The sequence below is a fragment of the Melanostigma gelatinosum genome, assembly GCF_949748355.1.
Source record: "Melanostigma gelatinosum genome assembly, chromosome: 10".
Classification (NCBI taxonomy): domain Eukaryota; kingdom Metazoa; phylum Chordata; class Actinopteri; order Perciformes; family Zoarcidae; genus Melanostigma; species Melanostigma gelatinosum.
This window is the reverse complement of record NC_136643.1, coordinates 24,380,274-24,405,286: the sequence shown is the minus strand read 5'-3', so window position 1 is coordinate 24,405,286 and position 25,013 is coordinate 24,380,274. Positions and strand designations below refer to the sequence as shown.

The 25,013-nt window shown below is 43.6% G+C and overlaps 1 protein-coding gene across 3 annotated transcripts in view; it reads left to right on the top strand.

Annotated features, from left to right (window-relative positions):
- The window catches only part of kalrna (kalirin RhoGEF kinase a), a gene marked incomplete at its 5' end in the record, with an annotated part of 96,997 nt that extends 75,345 nt beyond the window's left edge, over positions 1 to 21,652 (top strand). The window contains 28 exons of one of the 3 annotated variants that reach the window (XM_079276714.1): positions 2,157 to 2,360; positions 3,003 to 3,088; positions 5,028 to 5,171; positions 5,496 to 5,591; positions 6,139 to 6,257; positions 7,049 to 7,115; positions 7,680 to 7,783; positions 7,866 to 7,935; positions 8,037 to 8,123; positions 8,372 to 8,464; positions 8,793 to 8,843; positions 9,015 to 9,092; positions 9,208 to 9,393; positions 9,661 to 9,832; positions 10,296 to 10,513; positions 11,581 to 11,852; positions 14,887 to 15,049; positions 16,727 to 16,789; positions 16,995 to 17,022; positions 17,685 to 17,847; positions 18,088 to 18,209; positions 18,458 to 18,589; positions 18,905 to 19,066; positions 19,680 to 19,758; positions 19,873 to 19,924; positions 20,348 to 20,496; positions 20,770 to 20,908; positions 21,068 to 21,652. In XM_079276714.1, coding sequence (XP_079132840.1) covers positions 2,157 to 2,360; positions 3,003 to 3,088; positions 5,028 to 5,171; positions 5,496 to 5,591; positions 6,139 to 6,257; positions 7,049 to 7,115; positions 7,680 to 7,783; positions 7,866 to 7,935; positions 8,037 to 8,123; positions 8,372 to 8,464; positions 8,793 to 8,843; positions 9,015 to 9,092; positions 9,208 to 9,393; positions 9,661 to 9,832; positions 10,296 to 10,513; positions 11,581 to 11,852; positions 14,887 to 15,049; positions 16,727 to 16,789; positions 16,995 to 17,022; positions 17,685 to 17,847; positions 18,088 to 18,209; positions 18,458 to 18,589; positions 18,905 to 19,066; positions 19,680 to 19,758; positions 19,873 to 19,924; positions 20,348 to 20,496; positions 20,770 to 20,908; positions 21,068 to 21,625 — 3,857 coding nt within the window. In that variant the 3' untranslated portion in view covers positions 21,626 to 21,652. Of the gene's footprint in view, positions 1 to 2,156; positions 2,361 to 3,002; positions 3,089 to 5,027; positions 5,172 to 5,495; positions 5,592 to 6,138; positions 6,258 to 7,048; positions 7,116 to 7,679; positions 7,784 to 7,865; positions 7,936 to 8,036; positions 8,124 to 8,371; positions 8,465 to 8,792; positions 8,844 to 9,014; positions 9,093 to 9,207; positions 9,394 to 9,660; positions 9,833 to 10,295; positions 10,514 to 11,568; positions 13,825 to 14,886; positions 15,050 to 16,726; positions 16,790 to 16,994; positions 17,023 to 17,684; positions 17,848 to 18,087; positions 18,210 to 18,457; positions 18,590 to 18,904; positions 19,067 to 19,679; positions 19,759 to 19,872; positions 19,925 to 20,347; positions 20,497 to 20,769; positions 20,909 to 21,067 lie in introns of those variants that run through there. The other 2 variants (XM_079276713.1, XM_079276715.1) reach the window with 2 other exon arrangements.
- Between the last annotated feature and the right edge of the window lie 3,361 nt (positions 21,653 to 25,013).

Sequence of the window (25,013 nt, the reverse complement as noted above, 5' to 3'; positions counted from 1 at the left end):
TCTGGTGTTTCACCACAGGGGTGATGGGCATTCACTGATCTCCGCCACACTGCTGACACGGTCTGATAACAACTAAAATAGCTTTCATTCATACATGCAAGTGCTGCACGATATGAAGGGAAACGGTGTGGGACTCAATGTCAGACGGAAGTATTTGTTTTGTTTGGACAACGGTGTTTGAGTTGTGAAGCAGCATGAATGCAATGAAGATTCATTTATTAAATTAAAATGTAAAATTGCCCACTTTTTCATTCAGTGAATTAAGAATATTGTACAGTTAATGTTGAATAAGGTTGAGACAGAATGGATGAAAGCGTAGTTGTTGCTCAGATGTCAACATGGCCGCTGTCACATTGCACATTGTTGACCTGCTCTGACTTATAATACTTCCAGGAAGTGAAAGTGATTTTTTTTGTCTTACAGGGAACATTTTTATAGAAATGACAGAATATCACATGCTGTTTTTTTGGCGCCTACAGTTCAACAACAGACATTTGTAGAGACAGTCAGATACAAAGCACGAGACATGAAGGTAAACAAAAAAAGGGGGGCTGGGGCTCCCCCATGGATAGAAGAGCAGGAACCCCTCAGGAGACACCGCCGACCCTTAACCTTTCATTTCCTGTCTGAAACAAACACCCAACACCACAGCACATAGCTCCCAGCTGTGTGTGAGTGCAGCTGATCCACCACACGCCTGCCACATGACTGCAGCTTCTTACACACACACACACACACACACACACACACACACACTGGATCAGTCTGAGAAAAAACTCTTTGAGAGAAAACATCCTTTATTCAAGAGATGTTTAGTTCAATTACAGACATTTAGAAGACTCTACTGGTGAATAGGGTAAAGAAATGTACTAATAGATATCACCATGAAACTTCACCAGGTCATTACTGATATTAAGATAAATATTTTTTACATTACAAGTTTTCTAAAATTAGATGTTTAAATGTGCAAATGAGGCTTTATCTAATGGTAACGTTTGGTGAAATCTACAGACAGAAAAACACAAAGTAATAAAATAAACACCTGAATGTGTGTTGTGAATGTTTGCTTTCCGCTAGTCAGAAAGAAAAACATGTTATGGAAGCAAAATAACCCAAAATCTTCAAATTGCATGAAAAACCGATGTTTTTGACTGAGTGTATGAGCGTCGCCTTAAAGATTCAGCTGCTAACGAACATATTATTAAAGCAGGAATTGATCTCCAGCATGGCTACATGTGTCTGAAACGACAGCATTGTCAGACAGGAGAGCAGCTGCTAAACACATTCAGTTTTTTATGAACAGAAAGACTCATCTGGATCTCACAGTTTCCCTTCACCAGATTCAGAACACGACGCTGTGGTGCCTGAACACGATTAACAAAAGCACACGAGCCTGAACGGGTAAAAACAAGACAGAAATCTGCACCTCATTTATGACATGACAAGACTTGCTTTTCAAAACAACATACTTTTTGCTCCGTCAGTCAGAACCAAGATGGTAAACTTTATGACACCTTTCAATTCTTGCCTTTCACAATAAAAGCCCTAGACATAACTTTTTTGCTGGCGCCCCCTGTGTGTGAAGACCTCAACCACACCCCTCCCTTCTCTTAACCCGAACACAACCAACGACCGCAGGATCGCTTTTTTTCACAAATGGCATCACGACTTTGGTCCCCAATTGAACAAGCGGTCCCCACAACTGGTCTTTAGTCTGAAAAGTTAGGAACACACACACTCTACATGGAGAACCTCTTTCTGCTTCTCTTTCTGAAGTAACTGATGAATGAGTGGCTGATCGATGATGTGTGAAAACTTATTTTTACGTGAAACAAAGCAACAAGTGGAGCTGGACGACATGAAGTCCTCAAGTTTCTTTATTTACCCGCAAAAGACCTTGAAGAACTTCATATCCTGTATCTTATCCTGAGCTTCTTATCTTAATGGAGCTTTAAGGGAAACGTAGTTAACAAACATCCTCCACGTAATTATCCGTTTTTTAATTGATTATATTTTCTTCTTGTACATCTATCAAGTGCGTGCAGTTTAATTCTTCTCCGATCACCAAACCGTGCTTTCTAAATCATTTGGAATGCTGTGGAAGCAGAATATGTGCGGCTGACTGGCTCTTACTAAAATGTTCAACTTTCTTTCAGAAAACTACCAGGTTAGCGGCTCCGATGGAAAGACCGAGTCCGTGACGAACCTTCAGCCGCAGCCGTCCCTCAACTCGCTGCAGTCCAGCTCTCCTGGACCCAAACGCTCCGGAAACACTCTGAGAAAGTGGCTGACCAGTCCGGTCCGCCGGCTCAGCCACGGCAGCTCCGTCAAGAAACTCCCCAACAAGCAGAAGAAGACTGGTGAGACGACAAACCATCGAAACCACAGGAGGGCTTTGGGCACGATGACGTATCACTGATAGGTTCTAATAGATCTGTAGAAAGCAAAAGCAGAACAATGAGTCTTCACTGAGCCAAAAGAAGACTCTGATTGGATGCAAGTTGACACATTTCAAAGCATAACATACATTTTTCCTTCCATGTAGCCATTGGTATCTGCTCGTTTTAGTACACTGTGAAAATCAGACTGGTAATGCTGTTGCAAGTAGAGATCTTCTAAAATAATCTGCTTTGTTCAATATTTGAAGTTGTTTCCGCAGAATTGCACTCATGTTTAAAACGCACCAACGGGAAAGTTTTCATATGCAAGATTCTGCTGCGTCACCATGTGATAATACCACACCTTTGACAGAATTGTGGTGAATAACTTTGACATAATTGTGGTTAATGTGACAAAACTACCAGTACAATTCTTTTAATGTCATTCTAGCAATATAAGAAAAGAGACGCATGTCTTGCCACATTTATTTGTGTTGAATCTGTCAAATTCAACTTCAGGCTGCTCAAAACTCCCTTGATTTCTTGAATCCTCAAATCCAATAATGCCAGAGTGCATCCTTGTTAAGATATTATTTTTGATGTCGTGAACTGCTTGATTGACAGGACCGGGAACAGGAAGAGAGGAAAGCAGGAAGAGCATTGACCTGGGACAGCCTGACCTTAACCAGCAGGACGACATAATCAACGAGGTAAGCCGTGGGATTCAAGGAGAACATGTTTCAACACGCTTTGAGTCAGATTTACTCTGACAGGAAAATATGAACAACCTAAAATGAGAGCGTTCCTTAAATTTGCTGATTGGTTGTAAATCTTATTTTTCCTTACTTTTTGTTTTCCAGCACTTTGATGATATTTCTAACACCAGACCACAACTAAATCTAGGTCATTGCATTTCTGATGCTGTTGAACGTCCGTCTGCATCAGTCGTGTTTGTAGGCAACGCAGGGAAACAGGCCTGCATGGTCAAATATTATCAGATATGAAACACGGAGCATGCAGATCTTATGTCTCACTCAAGAAATACGTTAAATATACGACAACATATGTGAATATACCAAATGTAAATGGTCAAAACAGCATTAATTGGGGCTGTTGCTATGCAGAACAGATATGCATTGCATATCTGTTTTATGGTTGGTTATCTGCTCTTCTATACAAAGCCTCTGTAGTTAAAAGGTAAAGTATCTGCTCCTCCTCACCAGGGGGTAGCTAGAGATTTATTACATTTACGTAACAGACTGTAAACCGCTAAAGTTTGTGTTGCCGTGTGTCGGAGCTTTCTTCCTCTCTGACGCACGCATGCACCCACACACGCAAACTCATGATCAAACAAATTACTCGCTGATTACTCACCATTCAAAACTTCTGGACTTCTCTTTATGATTCATGTTGCTGTTGTAAAAGCAAAGCCCTGCAATATACATTTTTATTCATGTCCTATTACAAATTCATGAAACCATATTGAAACCATAAAAATATAGAATACAAAACTTGGCAGTTAATTGCAAGCGACGCTGTTTTTTCTTAGTTCCTAAAAAAAACTCTTTGGCCGACAAAAGTGACGTAAACACAGTTTAATCATCGTTAAAGAAACTTATTGAAGTCGGGAGAGAAGAAGAAAAGTGTGTTGAACAGATCGATTCATGCTCAAAGCTGGTTTTCCTTTGTGCGACAGCGTGAGTTACTCATGAAAGAACTGCAATTCACACGATATCCCCTCGCGGTTCAGAATCAGGAGATGCAGCTTGAAGTTCTGCCACTTAAAGGGACAGTTTGGATGCTTTGAAGTGTGATGAGGTGCTTCTCCACAGTCGGTGTATTACTACAGTAGAGAACAGACAGGAGCAGCAGCACGGGAGCCGTAATGTACTGCTAATGTACCGTAATGTACCGCTGTGGACGTATTGTAGACTCTTCAAAAAAATCAGTTCATGTTCAATATTTTCACAGCTTCAACCTTGTCGTCAGACAGCCAGAGCCATTAGCATAAACGGTCGTTTTACCTCGCTGCCGTGATCGGTTAGTCTGTGACTCCGAACTGACACCGAAGTTAAAACAAAGATAGACATACGGCTTTAAGTTCCTCCTCGGAAAAAGGGTCGTCTGAAGGCAAGCTCAAGCGGTAAAAACATACCTAATAAGAAATATAACATACACTTAAACCGATATTGAGTTTCTAGGTGTCTGAAACAGGGAAATCTGTCCTTTTCTCTGCTACCGTGCTGCTGCTCCTCCAAACTCTCCCTTCATTCTGAGTCAATTGAACAAGTTTTAACAAGAGTTTTATTCTAACAAAACTCATTGAGTCTGACCAGAACCACGAGGATTCATTCATCTGTGATTCATCACCACTTGCCCAAACAACTTAAAATACAGCAAGACTCGGCGTCGTCATGCTCCGTTACTCATTCAAGTGTCTCCAGAGGAAGTTTGACGTTTCCAAAAGCAGCTTTTCCAACTTTGTTGAATAAGCGCGTTTGTCTGATGACGTCATCGAGGTCTTTTCAATCACTTCTCCTGCTCGTGATGAATGACGCGTGTTTGAAATGGACAGTTATGGGGGGGAAAAAAGAAGCGATTCATTTTTTTATTTTTAACTGACTCAACTCTGTCTGTGTGACCCTCCAGAGAGTCCACAGTAAGGAAGGGAACTTCCTCTCTAAGACCTCCGGGATGCAGAGCGGTGGGGAGGAGGAGCAGGACGAGGAGGCCCACACCCCTCTGCCTCCCCCCATGGAGATCATCAAGGACCCCTCGGCTCAGGACGACAAGGTGAGGGGGGGGGGGGGGGTTCTCCTGATGTTGGTCATAATGACGGACTAATGACTTGATGGCCTCTGCTTTAAACATCTTCGTCTTCCCACTAACTGCCAAACCTCCTGCAGCTTTTGCTTTGCTAAGCTTCCTGATTAACATCCATGTTGTGTGCTCTGATATTAATTAGACTTCTCATTGGGTATAAATCCTGCAGTGTGTCCACCTGCATTTTCTCTTGCTTTAACTCCTCTTTCTCTCCTCCACCTCCTTTCTTCTCTCCTTCGCTTCCGATCTTTCTAACACGCCGTTTGCGTTTGATCCTCCTCTTCCTCTCTCAAGTCTTCGTCCTTGCTAACGTCTCTGCAGTCGTCCTCTGAGGTGCCCAGCGCTGCAGAGCTGGTTAGCGCCATAGAAAAACTGGTTAAAACCAAGATGGTGAGTGTGTATGATTGTGTGCGTGCATTGGTCATACACACATGCAGTTTTACAAATATATTTTATTTATAATGAGCGCACAACACCGCCTGCCATCTCCATGAACCTTAAATATCATTTATGGATCTTTTTGTGTTTATTTTACCAAATGAAACACAATGTGGTGAATGTGTGTCGTGCCAACCCATGAATGTACAGTAGAGTGGGTCGAGGTGAATGTGTTGTAATTCGGGAAAGCAGGAGTTGTAGTTTGTTTTTCTTAAATCAACACAGGTTGTTCCTTATAGCCACTAAAGACCAGGCTGCTGCTGTCATGAAACCATCTCATTATTCTGATGTTACCTGCCGTTATTGCTTATTGGGCGTCTTACAGATCGAGGGTGTTGAATGTTGTTCATATTGTAAAGCGCTGTGAGACAAATCAATAATCCTGGTCCAAACCAATGAATTAGACTTGACAGAGGATCATTTCTGTGCGTTCCTGGATCCGACTAATAATTGTGAAAATGATTGTATCCACCTCTAAACGCTGACCCCCTCTCTTCAGACTCTGGAACCAGGAGCGTACCCCGGCTTCTCCCCTCTCACTCCGCCGGAGCAGACGCCTCCCGTCCAGCCACGGAACCCTGAACTGGAGCAGAGAGCCAAAGCAATGCGAGGACAGATGTGAGTACTGTAGCGTACCGTCACGACTGCTGCCGCCGCCATGAGTTTTACTGCTACAACTGGTTCTATTTCAAGAACTACTTCTTCTATAGAAGGGAATAGCTTCTACCCAGAACCATTTGCTTCTGAAGAACCCTTTTTGGAACCGGGGCTTTTTCAAGGGTTCTTTGTAAGACTAAGAGTTTCATGAAGAACCCTTTTCATCCAAAGAACACGTTTTGGAAGGAGGAGTTCTTCGAGGATTGTTGAAAGCATGGGTGTGACAAGATCGGCGCAGACCCACCCCCGAAAATTTGAACGCGGTTGTGAACCAAGATTGTTGTGTGTTACGCTGCACCACATCGGTCCAACCCTTTAGGATCCTGATGAAGAAACCGGGTTGGGCTTTAGATGAAACCCTTGGAATATAAAAAGCTTTCTCGCTGGAACCCCCAGGGTGGGTTCTATGAAACCCTTGGAATATAAAAGGGTATGTTCTGGATAGAACCTCCAGAGAGGGTTTTGGGTGGAATAGCATTACTTCACAGAGGGGTTCTCTGTAGAACCTCTCGTATGTAGTTATAGATCACAGATGGTCAATACTTTATGTTGGATTCTTGGTAGAACCCTCTGAAAGGGTTGCAGATGAAACCTTTATAAATAGTTCTACCAATGGGGTTAATCCGAAGAACCCTGGTTAGCATCATTTCTAAGAGCGTACTATTTATTTTAATGCCACAACCATCAGGGCACAAGTCCTTGTTGACACTGATGATGTTTCCTCAGCTGATTTCACTGTTTGTTCTGCACAGGTTTGTCCTCAACGAGCTGATTCAGACAGAGAAGGACTACGTCAAAAACCTGGGCATCGTGGTGGAGGTGAGACGTCATCTGTGATTATCTGAGCCTGGTCATCTTGTGGTTGTCTTTCTCATTGTTTATCTCAGCATCTCCTGTAATTGACTCTTCAAGTCCCGCCCTTCAAACGCAGTCTGGCCAATCATAGCGTAGCATCGTCCAGCTCCGACCTGTGTCCAACAGCTATCCATCTCTGCTCCATCGATGCTCATGCAATTGTTTCGGATGTTCTTATTTTTCAGGCTTGTTTTGTGGATTTGGAGCTCGTCCTGGTTTTGTAACAGATACTCAGAGGTCAGGAGATCGTTAACGTTATGTTTCTGTGTAAAAAACCTGTGATGCTGACATTAGCAGAGTACGTTAGCTCATGATTGACTAGCGTTGGCACTTGTATGCTACACTAGCTACTGAGGATATGCAGATTGTATTTTAACGGCGGTGAATAAAGACGGTACGTTTGTGATCTGTACCGAACCTCTGAATGTAATTTTGATATGAAAAAGGCCAATAACGCCACAATGTGCAAGTCGTCCCCACTAGCTGAGCGGAGCATCCTCAACATGCTGACCCTCTTTGACCCTGCAGTGCTTCATGAAAAAGATCAAGGAGAGGGGCGTCCCTGACGACATGGAAGGAAAGGACAAAATCGTCTTTGGGAACATCCACCAGATCTACGACTGGCACAAAGAGTGAGTTCAGCGTCGGTGTCCAAAGAGACCCACGGAGGGGTCGGTCGTCCCGTTTGTAACATCCCTCTTCTGTCTCTGTCAGCTTCTTCGTCGGAGAGCTGGAGAAATGTCTGGAGGACCATGAACACCTTCCTGAGCTCTTCATCAAACATGTGAGTTGGAGCACTGTGCGGTGATGAGGATGACTTTGTGCCGTTAAAATCTGTTTGACCCGGATGATCTGCTGTCTGACAAAAATGTGTTCTTGTTGCAGGAGAGAAGACTCCACATGTATGTGGTTTATTGTCAGAACAAGCCGAAGTCAGAGTTCATCGTAGCAGAATATGACACCTATTTTGAAGTAAGTGATATTTTGGCTCTTTATGTTCCTTCGGTATTAGTTGTGTTCTGTTTGTTTTTTGGAAAAACAACAAAAGTTTGAAATTGAAATGACTCCCAACTCCACAAGCGTATTATCATATTGTTTCAGTAGCTGTTTTATTGCATTAAAGTAGTTCTTTTAGTCGGTGTATTTGATATTTAACCGCCCAAATCTATGACGAGAAACACAAAGAAGTGTTCTGATGCTGTTGGTGTTTTGTCTTCCAGGGAATCCAGCAGGACACCCAGTCCAGGTTGACCATCAGTGACTTCCTCATCAAACCCATCCAGAGAATCACCAAATACCAGCTGTTGCTGAAGGTATCATGCGCACAACTTCCCTGATTGAATTATAATATCTTTTATTGAGGAACAACATGGTTCTTTATTAATCCCAGCAGTGAATTGTAGCGTTTCAGCAGCTAAGCAGAAAAGACAGACAAAGATATTGTGCAAAAAAAGTAGACAATTCTTGTCAATATACAATACTAACTCTGAAGATTATTCCTGTACATAAGTATGCACTTGTGGGAGGACTTGTGGGAGGACCTCGTTATTCATCCGACACATCCTCAGGGCGCAGTGATGTGTTGAAACTGCGATGAGCTGAACTCAGTGTTAAAGTAGCGGCCATGTTTCTCCTCCTCAGGACTTCCTGAAGTACAGCTCCAAGGCAGGCATCGACTGCAAACAAATTGAGGTAAAATGACATGCGTTTACCGCCCTGTCTGAATCCAGGACTTTTATTTTGTTCTTGTTTGCATGTTGATGGTCTGGAAAGGCTCCCAGTTGTTGTCTACCTAAGAGAGGGACACACTCCTGAAATGAGCACACAACAGATGATTTAAATCACTCTCTGTGACTCCTACAGAAAGCAGTCGATTTGATGTCTCAGGTCCCTAAACTGTGTAACGACATGATGAATTTGGGTCGGCTGCAGGGATACGAGGTACGTTCACGTCCTGTTCTGCAGATTAATAGCAGGTTTGCATTCAGCTCAGTACACCCTCCGCCTGTTCACGAGCTTTGGATTAATTGCGTTGACCGGTCCATTTTCTCTGCAGGGTAAACTGACCAGTCAGGGCAAACTGCTGCAGCAGGAGACCTTCTTTGTAACCGAGCAGGACGCCGGCGTCCTGTCGCGCTCCAAAGAACGACGAGTCTTCCTCTTTGAGCAGATCGTCATCTGCAGTGAGCTGCTGAGGAAAGGATCGTCCACGCCCGGATACCAGTTCAAGAAGAGCATCAAGGTACGCAGAGGATGGGGTTCACTGAATTCACTTGTTGAGTTAGTAAATCGCATGTGCAACCAATCAAAAGCTGAGTAGCTCTACGGCCTGTGGTGTGAAGCTGTATATGAGCCCGGTGGTGCAGGATCTGATGCTGAAAATAAATCTGGAAGACTAATTAAACATCCGAACTGTTTCGACGAAAAAAAACGGAAGACATGAACTCGTTCATTTTGATTTGTGTGAACTACGCTTTGAGCCTGCCCTCTCGTCACCTCCTCCCCACAGTTATCCTACCTGTGTCTGGAAGAGAGCCCGGACAACGATCCCTGTAAGTTCGTCTTGTCGTGTCGCGGCTCGTCGGAGCGCTTCACCCTGCAGGCCGCCAACGTCGACATCAAGCAGGTCTGGGTCCGACACATCCAGGACGTCCTGGATGCTCAGAGCAACTTCCTGTCTGGTGAGAACACTTACAATATTCTCCTCTGAAGCACGACATCCCCCAACGATGTTGACAAGCTCGCTGCCGGTCAGACTGCTGTGTAACATGGTGATGCTCCACTCAGCTCAGCCAAACACTGGCGCTGTCTCTGCTTTCCAAAGTCAATCTTTGTACTTTTATGCTCTAAAAAAATGGCAATACTATGGTAGTAGTTCTTGGCGTACTTGGTCAGCAGTAATGTTGGTGTATAATGGTATAATGGGCAACATGTGCAAACACTTTGTGGGACTTTAACTACAGACAACTACACAACAAACATGATCCAAAGCCCTAGTTCCCGTCCAGAGGAGGAAAAACGATAAAACACCGGGAGTGGGCAAACCTGAAACGACCACATGAGAGAGGAATATAATAGTTTCATCTGTGTGTGTGTGTGTGTGTGTGTGTGTGTGTGTGTGTGTGTGTGTGTGTGCGATTGCAGCTCTCCAGTCTCCCATTGAGTACCAGAAGGAGAAGGGCGGAGCAGGCAGCAGCTCCTCGCTGACCAGAAACTGCTCGTCCCCGGGGAACCGGCCCTCCGTGACGTCTCACAGCCGCCCGTCCTCGGCGGTCGGGCTCGGCGACAAGGAGGCGGAGCGAGGGAGGACCCAGATGAGGGTGTCTACCTCCAACGGCGGGGCGACATGTTTCGAGTCCAGGGTGAGTTCCTGTGAACGGCCTGGACACGCGTGTTGGAGGGGGGGAGTGGCTTGTTGGCTTTCAGTTTGTTCTTAGTATATTTGTGATTTTCAGTCTGGATATCATGATTATCAGTAATTTCAGAAAAGGCCGAGATCCTCAGGGTCTAGTTTTAAACACGCAGCTCCTTTTCGACTTTTATTGTTTAGACCAAGCCCTTAACCGACGACTGCAGCAGACAGCTGGTCAACTAGGGCGTTCTGCCTTCATTCTGTCTGCTCTGCTGCCTGTTCCCGAAAAGACACGGTTAAAATCTGTGCTGCTGCAGGTGTAGCAGCACACTGTGTGGGTTTATATATACACGTACCGAGCTGTTCTTTCTGGCCTACTTTGACTGAAAACATGCGTTGCAGCCTGCCGAGCTCCACATCCAAGCACCTTGACCCTCTTCAAGGGAGAAATGTTCCTGAGAACAAGACATTTAGAGTTTTTAATCATCAGTTAAAATGACACTCAACAAAAGTAGAACAGACTACTTTCTTTGAGGCTGTATAGTCTGACAACCAGGGGGCGGTCAAGATGTTTTGGCTTCATTTTTTTGGGGAAGCTGCCATGTCGTTGGCCGTCGCCATCTTGGCTTTTTGCAACCAATGACCAATCCGCCAGCACAAAAAAAAAAAAGTAAAAAATCTTTTTTTTAAATTTTTTTTTTTTAAGTTAGACTTGATAATAAAAATATCCCCATAGTCGAAATTATGAGATAGAAAGTCGAAGTTATGAGATAGAAAGTCATAACTATGATAGAAAGTCATAATGATGAGATACTTAAACACAGAAGCAGCTCTTTGGCTGGTTACTGTACATTTGAAATGGAAATGTAGGGTCAGCTGTGATGGTGTCACAGCCAGCAGGACTGTCATCCAACCCATAGACTCACCTTAACCTTCTCCTCATTGTCCTCATCCTCTCCCCGTCCGTCATTTCTTTTCTTCGGTCTCTTCCTGCTCTCCCCTTTGTATGTTCTTTTCCTCCTCTCGTCTTCTCCTCTCTTCGCCATCCTTTCTTCTTCTACTCAGGGCTTTGACGGCGACTGTAACGGCGTGTCCTCCACCATGCTGGTCTCCCAGGACTACTCTGCGCTCAAAGAGAACGAGATCTGCGTCAGTCAGGGAGAGACGGTCCAAATCCTGGCCACCAATCAGCAGAACATGTACCTCGTTTACCGGCCGGCCAACAGCCAGTCGCCGGCCGCAGAGGGCTGGGTGCCGGGAAACATCCTGGGCCCGCTCACAAAGCCCATAAAAGACTCTTCTTCCACTTCCTCCTTCCCGGCGGCGGTGGCCGATGCCAACAACATCAAGTAAGTCCCCCCCCCCCCCCCCCCCAGCACTTCTTTACCTGCAGACAGACGCACTTCTGGTTGGGCTTCAAACCAAGCACTCGGATTGGAGGAGAGATTTGAAGTGACAAACTCTTGCCTACCCATTTTTTTCTGTTTTTTTGTTTGTTTTTTAGAACCAGCTCCAATTCCTAACTCCTCCCTCCCTCATATACTCCCCTCCTACCCCCTCACTTTAAAAACGAACTTTGGATCTCACAGGAGACTTCTTTTCTTTTAACTCCTGACTTTGTCTTGTCGCTCCTCGGAGGTAAAATGTACAGAACTGGTCTCTTACGGTGCGTCAAGCTGCTGCAGTGACAGTTTTATTTCTCGGCCATCGTCTCTTGACGGTTCTGTGGCAACGACACGAAAATGGATTTCAGGTTTGCAACCGAGCTTAAACACACACACACACACACACACACACACACACACTGATACCTTTCCATGTAATCGAGTACTGAGGATTTATCCCACAGAAATGAGACTGGATAGAAAATCTTGTAACATGTAGCTGACTCTGGATATCAGAGAGAGAAAACCATTGACACTCGTGTGGAGCTAAAACCGGACTCTTATTTCAGTTCCTAACACCCTGCTTTTTCTATTTTTTTCTTTTTGTATATTTTTTTGTTCTTTTTGCTGTTTTTTGAAAAGAAAAAAACAACTCACCTGGGGCATTCAGGTGGACTCCGCCCCGTTCTCCGCAGTGGAGAAGATTTATTTTGTTGTCTGTGGCAATTTATACACAAGTTTGTTTATTCCTCTTGTTGTTGTTGTTTTTTCTGCCTTGTTAATTATTTTATTTTACACACAAAGTGGGATTTTGTTTCCTCCTTCCAGTTGATTTTGTTTATTATGTCGGCAGTTCACTGTACAAAGTTTGTTTTTGTTTTTCGACCGAGGCTCTAGAACATTCCTGTTTAAAAAAAGAAAAAAAATCCCTTTTGCACGATTTAAGATAAGAAAAAATATGAATGAAGTCAGGCTGTGCAATATGTTGCGTTTAATGGCAACGGTCAGCATTGTACTGTTGGTAGTCTAATACTAATGATTTTAAATGTATTTTAAATATGTAAAATAAACCTTTTGGACTTGAGCATGAGTTAGCAAAGCGACGTGAAGGTGAAGTTGTTTTGTTCTGCGGTAGGCTGAAGATGATTGTAGTTTTTAAAATTTGTAAATAAACTACAACAGCAAACGTTAAACTGAGCGGTCTGCCTGCTTCTGTGTGCACTTTCATACTGTTAGATGGAGCTTCTCTATTTAAAGGGCCAGTGTGTAGCATTTTGGGGGACCTATTTGCATTTTTGTAACTGTAGTTCTCCGACACGCTTGTGAAACTGTGAGCCCCAGAGTGCGAAACCGTGGTACCGCCAGGAAAGGGAGGGATACAACCAAATCCTACACACTGGCCCTTTAAGACGAAAGAGAGAGATTTAGGAGTCAGGGGACAAAAGGTGTTTGCTTTGAAGGAAAATAACACAAACATAAAATCGGCAATTGTTAGTTATATTTTATTCAAGGTAATGTTATCTCTATCAAGGATCCTCTTCAGGAAATTAGACTGAAAGTGAATAGATTAATTATTATTTAAGAAATTATTTATTAACAATGTATGACTATTTTAAGTGTAACAGCACTGTACACTAGAGCAACAATTATTGTCTGCACATTTTCCTTGTGTTTAATTTCAGCTTTTTGCATTTGTTGTTATTGTAGTGACATTTCTTTTAACCTTGTTTCTTTCAGTTTTTACTAACATCAACGGTTTGACACTCCACAGAAGGTACAAACTTGAAATATAAATTCAAAAAGTTTTGAAAAGGTGAGAAATTAAAGGAAAACTGCTGCATTTTCCTTTAATGTCAGTTTTTACAAAACAAAGGCACATTTATTTTAATTTTTTTGAACATTGGATTTTCACGAGTCTACAGGAGACACAAGTGTGTTGAACTGCAGGTGTGATTCTTGGTGAACATGTGTTTGTCCGTTTGTGTGTTGGATGAAGGTACAGTACGTTACTGTTTCTCTCTCGTCTCACTGTTGCGCTCTCCTCCAATCTAACTTTATTTCCGTCTCAATAAAGACTGACCCGTGTCCTTCTGTCCCTCTGTCCTTCCTCTCCTGTATCTTAATGCACCAGAGGGGTCTGGCTGCAGCTTTAGGCTACGCTACAGCAACCCCGTCAGGACCCTCTGCTACAACACACACGTTTAGACTGTACGGACATACTGACGAACATAATAGCAACAGAGGAAACTATGGAGGCCAGAGGGTGCCGAAAATATTATACAATGAACCATTAATTCAAAATTTCATAATAATGTGAACCGACTGTTGACATTTCATAAAATTTGAAATGAGAATATACCATAATGTATAATATTTTAAAACATTTGTTGAAGAGAAATTTTTGGAAGGATCCTGTCCCAAGCTTTTTAATTGCAATTAGCAGTTTCCACTGTAATTATAAAAAAGTTGAATATATAGGTGTCAGAAATAAGCTTCCATATGTATGTAAGTCTAGCTAGTTAGCTTGGTTGTATTTGTGTTGTAGCCTTCAACAAAAAAAGTGAAATTGAGTAGCTGTGTTACCTTACCAGCCTATTAAAGTTATGTTTGCTAGCATGCTAGGCTACCATGTTGGTGAGATAACAGTGTAACTAATTTCATTTAGCTATTCCAGGGCGCTGTTATTGTGCCCAACTTACTTGGACATCTAAACTATTTATATTATTAGATACACCTGTGTTTTCCAGGTCTTTATTCCTTTGTGTGTGTAAATACAATGAAAATACAAAGATGAGAAGTGGGGCAGAATAGAACTGAATGCATAAGAGGTATTAAACGCACAAAACATGACGTAGCATTCCTCTCAGCCACTTGATAGCTACAGAGGGTCCTGAGGAAGCCTGGACGGCCATGTTGCCTCTGCAGCCAGACTTAGCTGGACACCGCTGAGCTTCTCTCTGATTGGCTGGTTGATGTTTCTCGTTCCTGTACCGAACAGGAAGTCTCTGTCGTGGAACACACTGCGTGCCCGGAAGCGCGCTGAAGCCAAGGACGCCGCCTCGTTCGGGGTCAGAGGTCCGGAGAACGGCCTCCTCCGTAAGCCCAAAGAAAGCACGCCCCCTCCCCCTCTCGCCTCCCCAGCCACCAGGCCGAAGGGCAAAGTGAGTAAAGCAGGCCGACGGCGCACGCTGGTGATGTCATATGTGTGTGCCGAAACCCCCTCACCTGCCCCACTTGGTTTTTAATTTTTCTTCTTAACCCGTGTGTGTATGCACGCGTGTGTGTGCGAACGCAAACCTGCAAACAGTAGTTTCTGTGTCTTTATTTCAATTCGGCGGTGGTTCTCAACCTGCAGCTGACATGAATTCAAACTGTTATTTACTGTGCTGCTGGGTTCAGTACATTTTGTATTTATGGTTCAGGTAACGGGCAAAAGCACTGACTGGCCAGACAAACCACAACTTAAGGTTTAGGTGTAACTTTAAAATAGATTAGCCACGTTTGTAACCAATATATCTATTTGTATTGATCTATTTCTTTTGTTATGTGTACTATGACTTCATTTCCTTTTGAGACCAAAAAATGGCACAACAAAATATATTTGGTCCTGGAAGTTTGGTGACTTCGTGACAACTTTTGGGGCTTGTTAGCGAGCTGCTGTGGGCGACAAGCTAACGGGTAACATGCTACCTCACGGTTAATGTACACAATAGCCTGCCAAGCTAGTCCGCTTGCTAACTGGCGAGAACTATCAAGCTAGCCAGTACAACCTTGGTGATCGGCACAATCAAGATGGGTACAGTAGCAATTTACCCTTCTCTAAGCCCCGCCCCCAGTGCGTCGCCATCAAGCTGTCAGTGTTACCACGGAGACCACACTGTCACTAACTGCGCTCCCTGCATTAAAAAAACAAAAAAGCAGCGCTAATCAAAAGATTAGACGGTTGAGAACCATTAAACAAGAACACGGCAAGTTTTATTTTAATCATTTTTGTTTTACCCCAAACCCACTGATTGGAAAATAAAGTGATGTATTTTTGTGTTTTTGAGTTGTGATTTATTTATCCCTCCTTGTGCATGGACAGATAGAGATGGAATCCACTGAATTCCTAATTTAAATTTGATTTGAAATGAGTGTTTTGTTTGCTGTGCTAACCAGTGTTTTCTGTGGTGGACTAACATGATGGAGCTCTGGAGTGTTTATGACGGTGACAGGTCATGGTGTTGTTTCAGTCACATGTAGGATTATATGATCGTTGCTGTTTCAAAGTTAAAACACAGACGCTGAACGCACAACCTTTTTCTGTGTCTTTTCCCTTTTATACCCCCTGTTTTGAATATATGATAAAGAACAGTGAATGCCCATGACACAAGCTCAGATAATGGTGACCAGTCAGATTTACATGCAGCTTTGAGTCGTCTTTGGTTTTAGTATCTGTTCCAATTATTTGTATCAACAAAAGAAATGCAATGAATGAGGAAATGTATCCTGCTGAGTGCAATACAAACATTTGATGAGCATGAGATGAGCACGCAAGCATAGCTGAGACGCCTGTCGGCCAAGCAAACACCCAGAAACCACCATCAAAATAGTTCTGGAAATGTTCTTCCTCTGCTCTTTCCTCACTGTCTGCCTCACTCCCTTGGAGTTTTCTCCATTCTCAATTTACACCCTTTTCCCTCATTATTTCCTCTCCGACTATCCCCTTGTTCTTCTCTTCCTTTTACACAATTTCTTCTCCCTTCCTTGCGTCCTTTTACTCGGCCCTTATTCCCTACCCTTTATCTATTTCCCATTTTTCTACTTTCCTCTTGACTTCCTCCTACACTCTCCACCAGGACGTTCACACTTCAGATGAGTCGGACTGTGACGATGACCTTGATCCAAAAACAGGCATGGAGGTACGCACACACCATCATTTATTTAAAGGACTTGCATGGAGTTACAGATTATTTTTCCTTGGAAAACATCTGAAACAAATGGACAGATTTTAAATCTTGGTGTCGACAGAAAAGACACAACTGCAGTATTATGTTTGAAATATAACAAAGATTGTATAGGTATTATGTTAAACTAAACATTTAACATTGACTATCTGTTTTCCAGCTTCTCAACCCAAATTTCATCCAGGAAGGTAAGAGACACATGTGGTCATCTGAGTCTGAGTATCATCAAATACACAAGTTTTAGATTCAGACAATGCAGTTTTTGTTAGTTTCTTTGTGATAGGTGTGCGTTTGTTTTTTTGGATCTTGTAATACTTTTTTTGTCCACAAGAGGCTGAAGTGAACGGTTATCCCAAATGTTCTAATTAGAACTCAAATCATTCATGTTTTGGAGCTACAGCATGCCACAAAACTTGAAATCGGGTCGGCTGCATGCCTGCTTGATATATTACTCTGAACATCAGAATCAGCCCGATACACTGGTCTGATTCCCAAATCTGGGCTGCTTACTAGTCCCAAGTCCTCATCCCCAATGACTATCCAAACCTGGCAGCCATTTCAGCCAAAGCAGGATGACATTTTAAACAATCTAGTGCCAGAATTAGGAATGACTTTGCTGGTTGTCTGTTGAGGTCTGCTGGTCCAAAATGATAGGAATGAATGAATGAAGCCAGAGGGCCACACTGTTTTCAAACCCCCCTACGTAGCCACGTCATGACCCGATGAAGATAATTTGCTCCCAATCTGAAGTACACATTTAGAAATATTTACAGTATATTCCATGAATTATGCGTAAGGTTCTTTAAAACTAGAAATTTGAGTATTTAGTGATGTGTTTTCCTACGTGCAGTGGCTCCAGAGTTCCTCGTTGCTCTGTCAGACGTGGTGTGTGCGTTCGGGGAGACTGTGGTCCTCTGCTGTAAAGTCTGTGGACGACCCAAACCCTCCGTCACCCTGAAGGGCCCCGACCAGAACCCAGTGACCAGCAACAACCGCTTCACCATCGACATCAGGTAACGGCAAGTGCATGTGTGGGAAGTCTCCTTCGTTCTGTCGTCGCTCTAATTCCTACACTTAACTTTTCTGTCCGTCCTGCTTCCCTGATTTCTTCCCATCATCTTCTCCCGCTTCCTACTATTTCTTCATCCTACTATTTGTCGTTTTCTCCCTTTCCTCTTTCTTTCCTTCACATTCCTACTCCTCCCTTTCTTCTCCTCCCTCTTATTCAACCCCTTCTTCCTCCTCCTCTCCAGGGATACAGGCGACATCTTGTTGAAGATCTGTAACCTGATGCCTCAGGACACTGGCATCTACACCTGCGTGGCCGTTAACGACCACGGCTCTGCCTCCTCATCCGCCTCCATTAAAGTGCAAGGTAACTGTCATGATTTAAAAGGAGCATTTCCCCTTTATCAAATGGTAACTTCAGTCAGCACTTAGTTTTCTGGAATAGTTTAAAAAAAACTTTCATTTCAAAAAGAGTTCATTTCAGTCAAAACCAGTGGTTTGCGCACCATTGTGTGTGTGTGTGTGTGTGTGTGTGTGTGTGTGTGTGTGTGTGTGTGTGTGTGTGTGTGTGGTGTGTGTGTGTGTGTGTGTGTTTTTTCACCCCATCTCCTGCAGGTATCCCAGCAGCCCCTGGGAGGCCGGTGGCCCAGGAGGCCAGCAGCACGGCGGTGATGATCCACTGGCCGCCTCCGGCTTCATCCGCTCACTGTGCCGTCAGCAGCTACACTGTGGAGTACAGGCAGGAAGGTGTGTATGTGGGACCAGGTGGATTTTTTATTTTTTTATATGCACAGAGATTAAAGGTATAATATGTAGATTTACGGCATTAAAATGTCTGAAAATGACAAAACCTATATGTTGTGTATATCCAAATGTTTTTCTAACCCAGAGAAATCTGTCATTTTAATCAAGGTAACATGTCTGATCCCCTTACTGCACGCATCAGCGTCGTTGATGCATGCGTGAAACGGCCATGAATTGACTTATTATCCAGTTTTAAACCCTCGGCTGCAGAAACTTACAGATTACCCGTTCAAACCATTTCACCTCTCTCGCCCTCAGACTCGTTGCTCTGGCAGCAAGTGGCCAGCAGCAGAGAGGAGTGTGTTCAGATCGACGCTCTGATCCCCGGAGGTCACTATCAGTTCAGAGTGCGAGCCTCCAACCGCTGGGGGGTCGGCCCACCGACCGAGCCCTCAAATATGATCACACTGCCCAGCAGCAGTAAGTCTATATACACACACACACACACACACACACACACACACACACACACACACACACACACACACACAAAATCATGTTTTCATGGTTTATGGGATCATTACATTGACTGACATTAATTTCCTGGAGACCTACTCCAACTCCTACCAGCCTAATCCTAACTTTAAACCAAGTCTTGACACTAAAATGTAATGATGTGCAATATGTCCCCTTAAGGAAGGCGAGTCCCCACAATGTGACTGTAACGATTTATGTCCCCACAAGCCATGAAAACAAACACAGTTCCATAAAGTGAGCACAAAACCTGTTTTTCCTCAGAGAAAATCTTCAAATGAATAGCAAAACATTGTATTTGTTGCCATTTTTACAAGTGTGAATGATGGATATTAGCCTGATGTCTTTGTATTAAGGACATGGTTAGCTTAGCTTAGCATAAAGGCTGAAAACGGGGGGGGGGGGACAGCCCGTCTGGCCCTTTCCAAAGTGAAAATAAAGTGTGGGACAGAAAAAATGACATACTAATGTTGCAGAGCGGGCAGCACAAGAGAAAAGCTCATAGTGTTGAAAACTAAAAGTGTTTACGACTTCAATCCTCTTCTCTTTCTCTGTCCAGACTCTGGGTACGATGGAACCGGGATCCAGTGGAAAGAAAACTTTGAGTCTACCTTCTCTGAGATCTGTGAGATTGGAAGGTACCCAGTCGAAAATTACAGAGTTTCACAACCCAAACTTGATATTCAGCTCAGGTGACATGTTTTTATGGGTTTTTTAAATTCAACCTCTCTTGTCTTTGTTTGTGTCATCAGGGGACGATTTTCGGTGGTGAGAAAATGTCTCAACAAGTCTACAAAGAAAGAGGTAGGGCACCCCCGACAGAATGACTTATTATTGTTGGAGGTATTGCTTTTCACTGGTCAGGTAAATGTTTAGGTGTTTTGAGTTATGATAAGTCGATTTCTGTGTTCTTCTTTTCAGCCATGTTCAAATTCAAGATTATAATGAAGTTTTTGTTTTTCAGTTTAAATAAAGTTAGAGTAATTCTATTTCTTTTAGGTTACAATTAAATGTGATTTTGATATATCATAGGTGGAAATTTGGACTGCACTTTGGTCTATTTTGGGGTTTCCAGATGCCCGTAGGATTTTGTTTTAAAGTTGCAGTAAAGTATATATTATGACTAGAATATTAGTGTTTATTTCTAGATGCTTTGAGATCAATTAAAGGTACAGTGTGTTGGTTACAATTTGAGATTGTAACCAACTGAATACTTATTCTGTTCAGGTTGCGGTTAAGTTCGTGAGTAAGAAGATGCAGAAGAAGGAGCAGGTGGCTCATGAGGCGGACGTCCTCCAACGCGTACAGCATCACCAGCTGGTGGCGCTGTTGGACACATACGAGTCTCCCACCTCTCTGCTGCTGATCCTGGAGCAGTAAGTCTGACTGGATTACAGGAGCTCACGTTTTAAAAACAAGTTTGTGTTGTTGCTGTGTTTCCCTAACACTGTTTACCTGACACTGCCCAGTAGGCCCATTCAGTAATCCATCCATGAAACGAGCCGGAGGCTACATAACAGTTTTGTACCACTTACATTATTTTCGCCACAATGATAGACAGCTGAGCAGATATTTTAATAAAGATGGCTGGCTGGGAAGATGCCAATATCTAAGATGTATCTAAATGTTACGTTGTTTGTGTGTGTCAGGCTGGAGGACGGTCGTTTGCTCGACTACCTCGTCGCCCACGATGAGCTGATGGAGGAGAAGGTGGCCTTCTTCATCAGAGAGACACTCGAGGCCCTGCAGCACCTTCATACCTGCAGAGTGGTACACCTGGATCTCAAGGTGAGAACCGTGTGTGTGTTATAGTTTATTTAGAGTCTTATTAATGAGCATTTGTGGCTGACGGTTACATTGTGAAATTTGGGAAATGCAATTTCTAACTTTTCTGTAATTTTTGAATGAACCCTCATCTGATTCTGAATCTGTTTCTCTCTGCTGCAGCCTGAGAACATCATGGTGGACCTCCACTCTCCCACCCCGGGCATTAAGCTCATCGACCTCGGCGACGCCGTCCAGCTGTCTGCCCAGCGCCGGTATGTCCACCTGCTGCTCGGGAATCCGGAGTTCGCTGCGCCTGAGCTCATCCGCGGGACGCCGGTCTCCGTCGCGACGGACGTTTGGAGCGTCGGCGTTCTGGCCTACGTGATGCTCAGCGGCGTGTCCCCGTTTCTGGACGAGTCGCCGGAGGAGACCTGCGTCAACATCTGCCGCCTGGACTTCTGCTTCCCGGACGAATACTTCCGCGATGTGAGCCAGGCGGCGAGGGATTTTGTGTCCTCGGTGCTGCAGCAGGATCCCAGGAAGAGGCCGAGCGCCACTTCCTGTCTGCAGCACCCGTGGGTGGGACGCAGGGGTGCGCACGGCGGGGAGTACTCCAAGACGCCCCTGGACACCACGCGATTAGCCACATTTATTGACCGAAGGAGACAGCTGCACGACGTTCGGCCCGTCACTAATATCAAAGGGCTGGTGAGCAGCAGCATGGGCAACACGCTGTGACGGAGAGGAGCTCTGAGCGTCTAACAATCCATCTGTGACCACCAGGGCACCCACAATAACACGACTGTATATTTGAAGCATTTAATTATCTTTAGTATTCATGAACGTGTGAGTGGGGGAGCGATGCGTTGCCTAAATCCTTCCTGTGAGAGATTTACTTCTTGACAAAGGACCACTTATAACTTAAAAGCAGATGTAATTATTGAAATGTATGATATTTAATTACTGACTAACACATTCATTTGATCTTTGTTCACCCAGTAACAACCATTACATGTGAAACGGGTCCCACAAACAGCCGAAAACACCCCAACAGAACCCAAAGAAATGAGCTCAAAGTCGAGGAAATGAGCATTTAGAAAACACACTGTGAGCAGGCTTAATGGCAACATGTTAGTTTATATTTGTAATGTTTATTTTTCCAGGGACAGATGATATATTGGAGGCAAGAGACCATTGTGTTGCCGGCGCCAAAGTTTAGTTTGACCGCTCTGGGCTACCGTAGAAACATGGAGATATCATACCTATCATCCACACATCCTTGTGCAAATATCAAAGGCTCATTCTAAGGTAACAAACGCATAACCATCCTTAGTTTCAGGTGATTACACACTGGAGTAAAAAATAATATTTATATTCGACTTCTGCTGACAGATAAATGCCACTCAATGCTCCTTTAAAGAGTCTAAACTGTTTCAAAAGGAATCTGACGGATCATAACTCATATCAGAGGAGTTGGTAAATGTCGGTTTAGTTGCTGTTCTCATCCTGGGTCAATGTCTTTGACTTGGACTGTCACTACGAAAACGTCATCAATGAAATTTCGGTGAAACGAGCAGGTTTCTCACTCTATTGTGGATGTTTCTCGTAGTAATGGTGTTGAGTGTGTGTGGTTTCGTGAGGAGCGGAAGGTCCACATCTTCTACGTTCTTCTTCCTCGTCGAAATCTCTTGTGGGGAATCCTCTACAAAGTAAAATATTAAAAACAACTGTATTTAATAAGGACATTTAACTCTTCCTGCATAACAGACTACCTGTACATTAACAACTGGCTGCCGTTTAAACCACCAACATTGGAACGCTTCTTTGAAAGACTGGATGCAACAGCGTTGAACATTGCTTTGATATACCTTTAATTTATTAAATGTTTATTTATTTCAGGACTTATGTTGGGACTGACATTTACAGTGTTGACCCGGAGCAGCCTGAAGTAGAGTTGATGAGTAAAGCGAAGCCACTAAACAGCTGCTGGACTGTGCAGCGGCGGCGTTTACGTTGTGAATAGTGTTGTGAAAAACTGCTGGAGCTCACATCAAATCACTGACTGATTTAAACGGATCCGTGCCGTCACGAACTACAATGAACTGGGTTCAAATGGGCAGTTGTAGCCGGAAGCATCTCTACATGGAAGGTGGAAAAACAATACATCACTGAATAACTGAGTAGAGCAAACAAAGGACCACTGGACCTTACACAGGAACACTGAGAAGACATGCAGACTGGAACCCTACAATGTGCTCGTTTCACTGTTTACAACGAAAAAAGGAGAATAATCAGGGAAAACCTGCATGTAAATTCACCCGGGACGGTTTAGAAATCAGGTTAAAAATCTGGTTCTTGATTAAAAAACAACCTGTGACATTCGGTGTTGAGGTGGGAAATGAACTCAGTTTGTACAGTTGTCTACCAGCCACTGTGTTTAGTAAGCAACCATAGTGTTTGGGTTCATTTATCTTATAAAAAAAAAAGTTAATGTGGCTGCAGAGGCGGTCTTGGATTTAGACAGAAGAGTCTGATCACTGTCTTGTTTCTACTGATGAATGTACAAAAAAAAAAGTAGAATGTGTTCTACCAACGCAAGTGCTGTCCTCTGCTTTCACCAAATGCTTTCGCTTTCACAGTGACCCCCCCCCCCCCTTCTGACCATTTTGCATCCCCACCTCCCCCCCCCCGCGAGCCGTTAGTGTACTGCAATAGTAAGCATTTATTTTCATGCAGCCGGGGATGCAGAATGGTGCAAATGTAAGCAAGCCACAGTTCTGTAGAAGCGACTTCCACCTTTTGTCTAGTACAACAACCTCCATGCAAGTCTAGGGCTGGGTATCGGTCCGACATAACCCAGCACCAAGTAGTACCGGAAATTTGATCCTTTTTGGAGCCACATCTGGAAAGAAAGTATATATTTGAAGTGAGCAAATTTAACCCGGGTTGGACCCTGAACAGCAGCAGAGGTCTGGTTTCTCTCTGGAGAACAGAGCTGATCTGTTGCTCGTCTCACATGAAGTCTTCGGTCAACAAGTCCGATTTGAGTGATGTTTCAGTGAGACTGGACGAGGCATTTTATTCACATTGTGTCTTTTAGGTTCGGGAATATTTCAAAGTGAAAATATCTTTTGTGTGGCTGAATTCAGGCCGAATTCACACCTGTGTTTCATGTGTTTTGAGCAGGTGGATTATATTGAAGTACAAAATGTGATCACCAGAAACAGTGAAGTAGCTTAGCTCTTTAACGTAACAAAGTAACTAAAGTATCAAATAAAGTGGAGTAAAGAAAATGAAAACGCATAAAAACACAAGCGCGCTGTATCATTAAACCTTCTAATCACACGTTTTCCGTTCTCGACACTGCGATCTACTCCACACAGTTAAACTTCAGGCCTGAAACAATCCCACAATGCATCTGCCATGGCTCGGTGAGCTGCGTGGCGGCTCCCCTCCCCCACCCTGTTGAATGCTAATCCTTGTGCTGTATCCCGCTGCGTGTTCATGCTGAGCTCCATCCACACCGTCATGCTGATGGCTTGTGTTGCTGTGTGAACGCAGCACACTTCTGTATCGGCTGTTCTTGCTCCGCGCAACCTGCTGGTTTGTTACTCTTTGCTAATAAAGAACCTGCTTGTTTGTAGTTTGTCTTTGTTTGTCTGCAACATCGTAGTTCTTAACTGCTTGGAATTATTACTTGATTATTTATTGATTCAGCGTCTTCAAAACACCATGTGAATCATACCACAGACCAGCAAAATCTCCGATGTTAATCTTTATGTAACTTTCAGCCGACTGAGTTCAAAGATTATAGAAAAGCTGAATACATTCACGTGTCCTGAACATTTGAAAGCTGCCAATAAGCCTCTGGTTCATAGAGGTTTGATGAGAGACGGTGTGGTAGATCATAACAAACCCGGAAAATAAAACTTATTTCAGGCGCCCACCGAGATAAAGCTATGGTGAGACAGGAGGCCGAGTTTATGAGGAGAACCTTTAATTCAATTATAATGTATAATATTTAACACCACACCGGGAGTACAGAACTCTAAAACTTCAGGAAATGTACGTGAAATAAAAACGACATATTTAATTGCAAGATAGACGTCATTTTAAATGACAATTC